The sequence below is a fragment of the Chiloscyllium plagiosum genome, chromosome 2 (assembly GCF_004010195.1).
Source record: "Chiloscyllium plagiosum isolate BGI_BamShark_2017 chromosome 2, ASM401019v2, whole genome shotgun sequence".
Lineage (NCBI taxonomy): Eukaryota > Metazoa > Chordata > Chondrichthyes > Orectolobiformes > Hemiscylliidae > Chiloscyllium > Chiloscyllium plagiosum.
In genome coordinates, this window is record NC_057711.1 from 84378213 (window position 1) to 84390789 (window position 12577).

Consider the following 12577-nt stretch of genomic DNA (forward strand, 5'->3'; position numbering starts at 1 on the left):
TATTGGGTTATCCAGGTTTTCAAGAAATATTCTTAGGAATCCAAATCAGAGACTAGGATTTGATTACCTATGGATGACAGGAACTCAGATTACCTATTTCTTTCTATATAGAGAGAGAGATCTTTAAGAAAGTTGCTGGGAATGGAAAGTTTGAGATGTTAAAGTAGACTGGAAAGGCTGGGACTTATATCACTGCAGCGTAAGAGGTTGACAGATGACCTTATTGAGGCCAAGAGGGGCATAGATAAGGTGAATGACAAGGATCTTTTCCCTACATGGGGAAGTTCAAAAATAAAGGAACTTTTTTTTTAAATGTGAGAGGAGAAAGATTTAAAAAGGACATGAGGGGCTACTTTATTTTTAAAACAGAGGGTGGTGCGTATTTGGAATGAACTGCCAGAGAAAACAGTGGATGTAAGTACAGTTACAACATTTAAAAGACATTTAGATAAGTTCATGAATAGGCAAGGTTGGAGGAATATGGATCAAGTGCAGGCAGTGGGACTAGTTTAGTTTGGGAACATGGTCAGCATGGACTGGTTGGACTGAAGAGTCTGCTTCCATTTGAATTTTAAACTTGCTATCAAAGCAAAGTTGCTATGAAAAAATAACTCATGACTCTGATTGTTGCAGCCTTTTAAAAGATTTGATTAGATTAGATTAGATTACTTGATTAGATTACTTACAGTGTGGAAACAGGCCCAACAAGTCCACGCTGACCCGCCGAAGCACAACCCACCCATACCCCTACATTTACCCCTTACTTAACACTACGGGCAATTTAGCATGGCCAATTCACCTGACCTGCACATCTTTGGACTGTGGGAGGAAACCGGTGCACCAGAAGGAAACCCACGCAGACACGGGGAGAACGTGCAAACTCCACACAGTCAGTCGCCTGAGGCGGGAATTGAACCCGGGTCTCTGGCGCTGTGAGGCAGCAGTGCTAACCACTGTGCCACCCACGGCATGTATGTGGCATTAATAAAGTTGAACTATAAAAAGGCTGAAACAAGCCCTTTATTCCTTTTTCAAACTTATCTGCTTTAGGCACAGTTTACATTGGCCATAAATGGATAAGCAGAAACAAGAGGACAGAGGATTTGAAGATAACAAAAGCAAAAACATTTTTCTTCCCTCAGATGCAAAAAAGATGTTAAACCTATCTGAATCAGACAAATGTATTAATCTCACCATCTAACACTTCAGTTACACAAACCTGATGATATTAGTTATGTCATGATGGAACAGAAGAAATAAATACATCTTACACCACAACCTCTTGCGCAAAATTCTGCTTCAGGAGAAAGGTTCACTGTTACTGGCAAAATGTCAAATGCATTGTCAGTTTTTCTCCTTCAAAACCTATGAAAACAAAGAATCCGCTACACTCAATTGCTTGAAAAAAAGTCAGTGTCTCAACATAGCAACGTCCACATTAGTGTTCAGTTTACACCGTTGGCTTCAGTTAAACGTGAAAGCTTTCTCCACAGCCACAGGTTCCTTTGATGTTAGGATTGTGGAATACAAATTCACTAGCGAGTTTATTTTCCATATAGTCCATTTCAGTTCCTAAAAGTGTCAACTGTGCTTTCTTTTCAATGAATATTCGAACACCTGTAAGAGAAATGAGAAACAAATATATCTTTATTACCACTGGAAAAGTGGCATACAAACCTCCATTTTGTACGACATGCTTCAAGATGAATTCTGGAATCCCTCAAGGATCCCTATTTATCATATTCATGATGCTCCTTGACGATATCATCTTAAAAGTCAGTATGTTGATAACACCTAATGCAGAAGTGGGAAAATTATGGCTTGTGGGAGCTTTCCATCTTTCCTTGGAGCTTCACTGAGCTGAAAAACTTTATTGGGTTATCCAGGTTTTCAAGAAATATTCTTAGGAATCCAAATCAGACTAGGATGAGCAGGAACTCAGATTACCTATTTCTTTCTATATAGAGAGAGAGATCTTTAAGAAATGAGAACAGCATGTGATACAAGGACAATTTACATTAAACATCTCAAAAGAGAGAATGCCACTAGCAGTGCCTTTGAAAGATTCTCCAAATCAGTAACAAGACAGGTGATCCAACAGTAGCATCCTTTCTCAGGCCAACATGCGCTGGGTCAAGATGTTGATCACTTGAAGCCAGTCTACTGGACAGGATATTGCATTCATGTGCCTGACAATACATTCTCAAAGTAACTGACATACTTGGAATTTACTCATAATAAACAACTCCCAGAAAGACAGTGGAAAATACTTTATGGATGCCCTCAAAGCATCCCTGAAGGGGTCGAACATCCATTGACTGATAGGAGACCTTGACTGATGATAGACCGAAATGGAGAAAGCTCATTCAGGAAGACATTCAACATACCAGGAGACTTGGTCAAGAACACAGTGCTGTCAAGTTGATCAACTAACAACCAGTGGCAAATGAGCAGATTTTAAATTCAATTACACAAGAAGGATAGGAGCTCTTGTCTTCAGTTGCAACATAAAATGGTCACCTAGACACTGAATTCATCATTTTCCTTGGCCATACATTGGACGCTGGTTTCACAAACTTTGCACTCTGAACAAACTGAACTCTGTCTTCAAAGTTTGTGTGAAAATTTGTAGCTCGGGTGCTCGTTGTTGTGGTTCTGTTCGCCGAGCTGGAAGTTTTTGTTGCAAACGTTTCGTCCGCTGGCTAGGCGACATCATCAGTGCTTGGGAGCCTCCTGCGAAGCGCTTCTTTGATGTTTCCTCCGGTGTTTATAGTGCTCTGTCCCTGCCACTTCCAGTTGTCAGTTTCAGCTGTGTGCTGTAGTGGTTGGTATATTGGGTCCAGGTCGATGTGTTTGTTGATGGAGTTTGTGGATGAATGCCATGCCTCTCTCCAGACAGAGAACAGCCAGGGAATTCCTAGAGGCATGGCATTCATCCACAAACTCCATCAACAAACACGTCGACCTGGACCCAATATACCAACCACTACAGCGGACAGCTGAAACTGACAACCGGAAGCGGCAGGGACAGAGCACTATAAACACCGGAGGAAACATCAATGAGGCGTGTCGCAGGAGACTCCCAAGCACTGATGATGTCGCCTAGCCAGGGGACGAAACGTTTGCAACAAAAACTTCCAGCTCGGCGAACAGAACCACAACAATGAGCTCTGTCTCTTCCTTAAAATTAGGTTGTGTCAACAATCAGCATTGGAGGGCGGCACAGTGATCAGCACTGCTGCCTCACAGCGCCAGAGACTCGGGTTCAATTCCCGCCTCAGGCAACTGTCTGTGTGGAGTTTGCACGCTCTCCGTGTCTGCGTGGATTTCCTCCGGGTGCTCCGGTTTCCTCACACAGTACAAAAATGTGTAGGTTAGGTGAATTGGCCAAGTTAAATTGTCCGTAGTGTTAGGTGAAGGGGTAAATGTAGAGGAATGGGTCTGGGTGGGTTGCGCTTCGGCGGGTCGGTGTGGACTTGTTGGGCTGAAGGGCCAGTTTCCACACTAAGTGATCTAATCTAATCTAATCTAATTTATCACCCATTCCCAAGCAGAATGTGGCATTGAGTCACCTTTTTGAATAGAATTGCAAAGATGATGCAATAAATTCAGGAGGAGGAGGCATTTGTTGCAGTCGTGTCAGGTCAGGTCATAAGCAACACAAGTTATACTTCATAAAAGATGCTGGTTGATATCTTAGTTCAAATGGTTCTTATCTCCCGCTGACTATTAGCTGCAAATCGTTCACGAGTTCCTTTTCTCTCTTCTCTCCCTAAATGGTCTTGAAATTGGTACAAGGTTTTCAGAGTTCATTGTTTTTATCTGCATCCAAGGACTCTTCTGATCTTTATACCTACCCGTCAATGCTTACACATCAATGTTGATTATGACCCATTGTCATAATTCAACAGCATAATCTTAATAAGCAGTCCAGCTATACTTGTGGCTCTCATTAAACCAAATCATGAAGGCAGTTCATCTTCGTATCTAAAATTAACTTCATCAAGCAGAACATCACAGAAAACATGTTAAAATAATTCATAACAAGGTATATATATGCAAAAGCAGAAAGCATAAAAGGTTCACATTTCCTACAGTATCTCACTGCACTATTGGGGAAGGTGTTCCAGGATTGGGATTCTGTAACCCTGAAGGAATGGTAAAATATTTCCAAACAAGGACAGTGCATGATCAAACTCCCAGACATCTGTTGCCTTAGTTCTTTCTTTTAGACGGTAGAGGCTGCAGGTTTGAAAGGTGCTGCCTCCAGTTGCTATTATTCATCTTCTTGATCTTAGAGTGCAGCCATGGTGCCCTAGTGTTGGAGGGAATGAGTGTGTAAGATAGTACCAATCAGGTTCCTTGATTTTTGTTGGAACTGTACTTATCTGAGCCAATGTGGGAATAATCTATTATGGTCCCAAATTGTCCCTATAGGTGACAGACTGGCGTTGGGAATTAAGTGGTGAGCTAACCACTGCAGAATTTCCAGCCTCTGATTTGTTCTCTTAACCACAATATTCGGGGCACTGATCTAGTTCAATTTCTACTTAGTGGTGACTCCCAGAATATTAAATGTCAAGAGGAAGTGACAGATTTTCATGTATTAAGCATGCTACTGACCATTTATGATCTTAACCCTGAATATTATCCTGGTCGTATTTCGGGCAGAGACAGACTTCACTATCTGAGGAGGTGCAAATCGTACCAAGCACAAAAATCAGCAAACATCCCTACTTCTGACCTAATCATCAAGGAAGGTTATTGGAAAGTGACCAAAATGTCTGGGCCCCATATTAGATGGCTTACCTTTTGTCTAATCCAAACATGAGAATGGTGGGAAGGTTAAAATTAGAATGGCAGGAGATGGGAACCAGATTGGGGAGATAGAGAGGAAAATGAAGTTAGCAATGAAAAATACAAATGTAGAAATCAAAAAAGTGGAAGGCAGTGTTGATAGAAAATAGGGCCTTAATACAAAAAAAAATGTAAAAATGCTAAAAAGAGAAGGCATTATTTTTGAACGTATGCAGCATTTGCAATGAGGTTGAAAAATTAAGTGCATATACTTGTATATGGGTACAATATAATTGTGATTACACAGGATGACCAAGGCTGGGAATGGAACATTGAAAGGAGACAGAGGTAGAATTGTTCATAAAGAATGAAATCAGAGCAATGGTAAGAAAGGATACTGACCCAGAAAATCTAGAAATAGCATTAGTCTTGCTGGAAAGACGCAACAATGGGTAGAAGTAGAGACATTTTAGCAGGAGTCATCGGTAGGCTTCCAAACAATGGTGGTAAGGTGGAGAACAGAATTAAATAGGAAATTAGAGAAGTATTTAACAAGGGTGTTACAGTTATCATGAGTGACTTTAGTCTACATCTCACTGGCCACCAAGCCACATGAGCAATAATACTGTGACAAACCCCGAATGTGTACAAGACCTTTTCTTCAAAAAAAAAAGACTAGTATACTGATGAACCAAACAAGGAACAGGTTACCCTAGATATATTTTGCAAAATGAAAAAGGTGTTAATTAATAATCCATTTAAGGAATTCTTTAAGGAAAAATGACCATTACAGGATAGAACTCTTCACAAAAACAAAAAGTGAAGTTGTATAATCTGCATCTGAGTTCCACATCTATGCAGAGGAATAAAGAAAACACAAAAAGGTGAGTTGGCCATTGTGGACTAGGCAACCTTTCTAAAAGGCATTAAAGGAGGCCAGGCAATGGATAACTTTTAAGGAACAAATGCACGCATTGCAACAGTTGTACATTCCTTGCTAGTGCAAAAACACAACAGGAAAAGTAACCCAACCATGGCTAACAACAGAAATTAAGGATAGCATTGGATCCAAAGATGACTCAAAGTTGCTGGAAAAACTAACAATTCAGAGGATCGGGAGCAGCCTAGAATTCAGGAAATGAGTAGCAAGAGAATAAAGCAGAAAACAGAGTAGGAGAGTAAACTTGCAATGAACATAAAAAGGATTGCAAAAGCTTCCATTAGTATGTAAAAATCAAAAGATTAGTAAGACAATCTTACAGACACAGCTGGAGAATTAATAATGGAGAACAAAGAAATGAGATCGCACAATGTTTGGATCACTGGAATCTCTTCTGGGATAGAAATGACCTGTTTAAGAAAGACAGGTTGCATCTGCGTAGGAAGAGAACTAATTTACTGGCGAGAGGATTTGCTGGAGCAACGTAGGAAGATCTAAACTAGTAAGGTAGGAGTGTGCGTGTGTGTCAGTGTGCATCTGTGTCTGTCCCAGAGAAATAGTGAGAAAAGAGATCAGTCTGAAGCTTGTATGGTTGGGAAAAGGAGCAAGTCAAACAGTCAAGGCAGGCAGGAGCCAAGTAGAGAACAAGGTAGGAATGATAAATTAAACTGCATTTATTTCACTGCAAGATGCCCAACAGGTAAGGCAGATGAACTCGGGGCATGATTGGGGACATGGGACTGGGATAACATAACTATTATAGAGACATGGCTCAATGATGGACAGGACTGGCATTCCAGGATATAGATATAGATATAGAAGGATAGAAAGAAGAACAGGGGGGGAGGGGGTGGGCTGCTTTTGATTAGGCACAACATTATGGCTGTACTTAGGGAGTATGTCCAAAAAAGTTATCTGGGTAGAACTAAGAAATAAGAAAAGGATGGTCACCTTATGGGATTGTACTGTGGATCTTCCAATAGTCAGTGGGAAATTGAGAAGCAAATTTGTAAGGAGATCTTTCTTATTCAGTATGTGAATGTACCTACTACAGAAGGTGCAAAATTTGACTTACTCTTGGGAAATAAAGCAGAGCAAGTGACAAGGGTGTCAGTGGGGGAGCACTTTGGGGCCAGTGATCATACTTTTATTAGTTTTAAAATAGTGATGTAAAAGAGTAGACCTGACCTAAAACTCAATTCTAAACTGGAGGAAGGCAGATTTTAAAGATATTAGGCAAGAAGTTTCAAAGGTTGATAGGGGGGTGAATATTTGCAGGTAAAAAAGATGACTGGAAAATGGGAAACCTTCAAAAATGAGATAATGAGTGTCCAGAGACAGTATGCTCCTGCAAGGTCGGAGACCAAGGCTGGTGGGGTAGAGAGTGCTGGATGACAAGAGAAATTGAAGTTCTGGTCAGAAAAAGGAACCATATGTCAGGTACAGACAGTAGGGATTGAGTGAATCCCTAGAAAATTATGAGTATACTCAAGAGCGAAATCAGGAGGGCAGAAATAAGGACATGAGATAGCTTTGGCAAACAGAGTTAAAGAGATCCAAAGGGATTCTCCAAATTCATCAAGGACAAAACAGTAACTATGGAGAAAATAGGGTCCTTTAAAGATCAGAAGGCCACCTATGTGTCGAACTGCAGGAGATGGATGGGAGACTAAATAAGTATTTTGTGGAGAAGGATATGAAAACTAGAGAATGTGTGGAAATAGAGATACCTTGAAAAATGTCCATACTTTGGTGGTTCTGGATGTCTTAAAATGCATATAGGTGGATAAATCTCTGGGAACTGATCAGATCATAGAGTCATTGAGTTCTACAGAATGGAGACAGGCCCTTTGACCCAAACCGATCCATGCTGACCAAAATGTCCATCAACGCTAACCCCACTTCCCTGCAATTGGCCCAGATCCTTCCAAACCTTTCCTATCCATGTATTTAACCAAATGCCTTTTAATTGTTAATATACCTGCCTCAACCACTTCCGTGGCAGCTTATTCTATAGAGCCCACCCTTTGTGTACAAACGTCACCCCTCAGGTTCCCTTTTATTCTTTCCACTCTAACCTTAAACTGATGCCCTCTAGTCCTCAACTCCCCAACCCTGGGAAAAGGATTAAGTGCATTCACCCTTTCCATGCCTCTCATGATCTTATACACTTCTATAAGATCCCCCCTCAGTCTCCTAAGCTCTGAAAAAAAAAACAGCCCTAACTTGTCCACCTCTCCCTATAACTCAGACCCTTGAATCCTGGCAACATCCTCAAAAGTTTCTTCTGCACTCTTTCCAGTTTGATAACATTCGTCCTACAGCAAGGTGACCAAAACTGAACACAATATTCCAAGTGTGGCCTCACCAACATCCTCTACAACTACAATATAATTTCCCAACTTCTATACTCAATACCTTGACTTATGAAGACCAATATGCCAAAAGCCTTCTTTACTGCCCTGTCTGCCTGTGACTCCACTTTCAGAGAACCGTGCACCTAAACACCAAGGTCCTGCTGTTCCACTACACTCCTTAACACCCTACCAGTCACCATGAAACTCCTACTTTGATTTGACATTCTAAAATGCAAGACCTCACACTTATGTATACTAAACTCCATTTGCCATTTTTCAGCCCATTTCCCCAGCTGATCAAGGTCCAGCTGTAATTTCTGATAACCTTCCTCACTGTCCACATAACCACCTATATTAGTGTCATCTGCCAACTTACTAATCATACCTTGTACATTCTCATCTAAATCATTGATATAGATAATAAACTGCAATGGGCCTACCACTAACCCCTGAGGCATTCCACTAGTCAAAGGCTTCCAGTCTCACAAGCATTGTTCCACTACTACCCTCTGCTTCCTACCATCAAACCAACTGCGTATCCAAGTTGCCAGCTTCCCCTGGATTCCATGCAATCTAACCTTCCAGAGCAGCCTATCATGTGGAACCTTATCAATGGCCTTACTGAAATCCATATAGACTCTGTCTTCCGCCCTGCACTCATCAACCTTCTGGATCACTTCAATGAACTCTACCAAATCATGATCTCCCACGTACAAAGCCATGCTGACTATTCCTAATCAGGGCCGATAAGAAGCGTGGCGCTGGAGAAGCACAGCAGGTCAGGCAGCATCCGAGGAGCAGGAGAATCGAGTTTTAGGGCATAGGCCTTCTTCATCACATTCCTGATGATAAGTTTATGCCTGAAATGTCGATTGTCCTGCTCCTCGGATCTGTAGTCCTCACTTTCGCCTATTCCTAATCAGATCCTGTCTTTCCAAATGTATGCATATCTTATGGTTTCATGTCGTTTTCCACAGTAAACATAGAGGAGAATATTCATTGAAGACCTGGCCATCTTCTGCAGTTCTACACATATATGTCCACTTTGGTCCTTGAGGCATCCTATTCTCTCGCTAGTTATTCTTTTGCTTTTAATATACTTAAAGAACCTCTTTGGGTTCTTCAAGGCTATCTCATGCCCGCTTTTCACCCTCCTGATTTCCTTCTTCAGTAAACTCCTGCATCCCCTATACACCTCCAGGGATTCCCTCAATCCCAGGTGCTTGTCCCTGAGCTATACTGCCTCCTTTTTGCTGGTCAAAGCCTCAATATCGCTCGTCGTCCAGGGTTCCCTATTCCTGTCAACCTTGTCTTTCACCCCAACAGGAACATATAGACCTTGAACTCTAGCTGAATCACTTAAAGGCATCCCACTTGCTGGAGGTCTCTTTGCCTGCAAACAAACTACTCCAATCAACTCCTGCAAGAATCCTGTCTAATTCCATCAAAATTCATCTTGCCCCAATTTAGAACTTGAACCTATGGACCAGTTTTGCCTCTCTCCATAACTATTTTAAAATGAATAAAACTATGGTAACTGGTCCCAAAATGCTCCCTCTTCGTCACTTGTCCTGTCCTATTGCCGAAGAGGAAGTCAGGTTTTGCCCCTTCCTGAGTTGGACCCTCTTTAAACTGCTTGAGAAAGCTTTCCTGAGCACACAAACTCCACCCAATATAAACCCTTAGCGCTATGGCAGTCCCAGTCTATGTTAGGAAAATTAAAATCCCCTACTATGACAACCTTATTGCTCCTACAGGTCTCCCTAATCTCCTGCATATTTGTTCCTTTAATTCCCAATGACTATTAGGGAGCCTATAATACAACCCCAATAACATGACCATCCCCTTCTTATTTTTTTAGGTCCATCCACAAAGCTTCAATGGATGATTCTTCATTGTTTCATCTCTGATTACTGTTACGATATTCACCTTAATCAAAAATGCAACTTCCCTTCCTACGACCATCTCTGTCTCACCTAAAGCACCTGTGCCCTGATACATTAAGCTGCCTCATTCCTGAAGAAGGGCCTGTGCCCGAAACGTCGAATCTCCTGTTCCCTGGATGCTGCCTGACCTGCTGTGCTGTTCCAGCAAGAAAGTTTCAACTTTGATCTCCACATCTGCAGACCTCACTTTCTCCTCCCACATTAAGCTGCCAGTCCTGTCCCTCCCTTAGCCATGTTTCTGTCATGGCAATAATATCTCAGTCCCACGTACCTATCCAGGTGTACCCCAAAACTTTGCGGGAAGCTAGGGAAGTGATTGCTGGGTCCCTTGCCTAGATAGTTGTATCATCAATAGTCACAGGTGAGGTGCCAGAAAACTGGAGGTTGTCTAACATGGTGCCACTATTTAAGAAAGGTGGTAAGGAAAGGCAGGAAACTATTGACCTGTGAACCTAAGATCAGTGATGGGCAAGTTCTTAGAGGGGATTCTGAAGGACAAGATTTGCATGTATTTGGAAAGGTAATGACTGATTAGGGACAATCAACGTGACTTTGTGCAAGGGAAATTGTGTCTCACTAACTTGACTGAGTTTTGTTAGGAAGAGGAATGATGAAGGCAGAACAGTGGACGCAGTCTACATGGACTTCAGTAAGGCATTTGACAAGTTTTCACGTGGCAGACTGGCTAGCAAGGTTAGATCACATGGAATACAGGGAAAGCTAGTCAATAGAATATATAATTGGCTGAAAGGTAGGAGACAGAGGGTGATGATGGAGGGTTGCTTTTCAGACTGGATGCCTGTGATCAGCAGTGTGCCACAAGTGTCAGTGCTGGGTTCACTGCTTTTTGCTATTTACATCAATGATTTGGATGTGAATATAAGAGGTATGGTTAGTAAGTTTACAGATGACACAAATTGCTGGTATAGTGGACAGCCAGGAGGAGCACAATTGGACCTTGAACAGATGGACCAATGGCGGAGTGGTACATGGAGTTTAATTTAGATAAATGCCAGGTACTGCATTTTGGTAAAGCAAATCAAGGCAAGATGATAAAAGTAACTCCTGGAGAGTGTTGCTGAAGAAAGACCTTCGCTGCAGTTTTATAGTTCCTTGAAAGTGGAGTTGCAGGTTGACAGGGTAGTGAAGGTGGCGTTTTGTACACTTGCCTTCATTGGTCAGTGCACGGAGTATAGCAGTTGGGACGCTATGTTGTGGCTGTACAGGACATTGATTAGGCCACTTTTAGAATAGTGCGTTCTATTCTAGTCTCCCTACTATAGGAAGGATGTTGTGAAACTTGAAAGGGTTCAGAAAAGATTTACAAGGATATTGCTAGGGTTGGAGGGTTTGAGTGAAAGGCAGAGGCTGAATAAGCTGCGGCTATTTTCCCTGGAGCATTAGAGGCTGAGGGGTGACCTTATAGAGGTTTATAAAATCATGACAGGCATGGATAGGGTGAACAGCCAAGGTCTTTTCCCCAGGGTTAGGGGGTCCAAAACTAGAGGCTAACTTAGGTTAAAAAAGGTAGAGGAATTAATGGGACTGAAAGCTAATAAATCCCCAGGGCCTGCTATAGGTTTATGGTGACAGGGGAAAAATTTAAAAGGAACCTAAGGGGCTTTTTTTTCCAGCAGAGGGTGGTGCATGTATGGAATGAGCTGCCAGAGGAAGTGGAGGAGGCTGGTACAATAATAACATTTAAAAGACATTTGTATGGGTATATGAATACCAAGGGTTTAGATGGATATGGGCCGGGTGCTGGCAAATAGGACTAGATTGATTGAGAATATCTGCTTGACACAGACAAGTTGGACCGAAGGGTTTGTTCCCATGCTGTGCATCTATGACTCTAAACAGAATTAAAGTATTGGTTTATCTTCACAGAAGAAAAAACACAAATAATTTCCAGAAGTTCGAGGGAACCAAGCATCTAATGAGAAAGCAGATCGAAGGAAACTAAAATTAGGTTAAAAAAGGTAGAGGAATTAATGGGACTGAAAGCTAATAAATCCCCAGGGTCTGATAATCTACATAGTAAAGGAGGCGGCCAAGAAAACAATTTGATCATTTAATTATCTTCCAAAATTGTGCAGTCCTGGCAGATTGGAGGATGGCAAATATAACAGCCCTATTTGAAAGGGGAAAAAAAAAAGTTAATTACAGAATATTTAGTAAAATGCTACAACCTAAAGGAAATTTCCAAGGAATTCGACAAAGTCAATACAGAATAATGAAGGGAAAATCAGATCCACGTCAGATGCTAAATCACTTGCCCTTCACTCCTTCCTAGAACATCTTGACACCAAGAACAGCTACGTAAGAATCTACTCATTGACTACAGTTCAGCCTTCAACACTATTATCCCCTCGAGACTGATTACTAAACTGAGTGATCTCAGACTAAACCCAACTCTCTGCAACTGGATCCTCAGTTTCCTGACCCACAGGCCACAACAGTGAAGGCTGGGGACAATATTTCATCGTAAATAACACTCAACACTGGAGCCCCCAGGGGTGCGGACTCGCCCCCTACTG

General features: G+C 41.8%; 1 protein-coding gene across 1 annotated transcript in view; it reads right to left on the bottom strand.

The window, feature by feature from the left end:
- Positions 1-1002: 1002 nt before the first annotated feature.
- The window catches only part of isca1 (iron-sulfur cluster assembly 1), a 40539-nt gene continuing 28964 nt past the window's right edge, over positions 1003-12577 (bottom strand). The window contains exon 4 of the mRNA XM_043713256.1: positions 1003-1617. Coding sequence (XP_043569191.1) covers positions 1469-1617 — 149 coding nt within the window. The 3' untranslated portion in view covers positions 1003-1468. The remainder of the gene's footprint in view (positions 1618-12577) is intronic.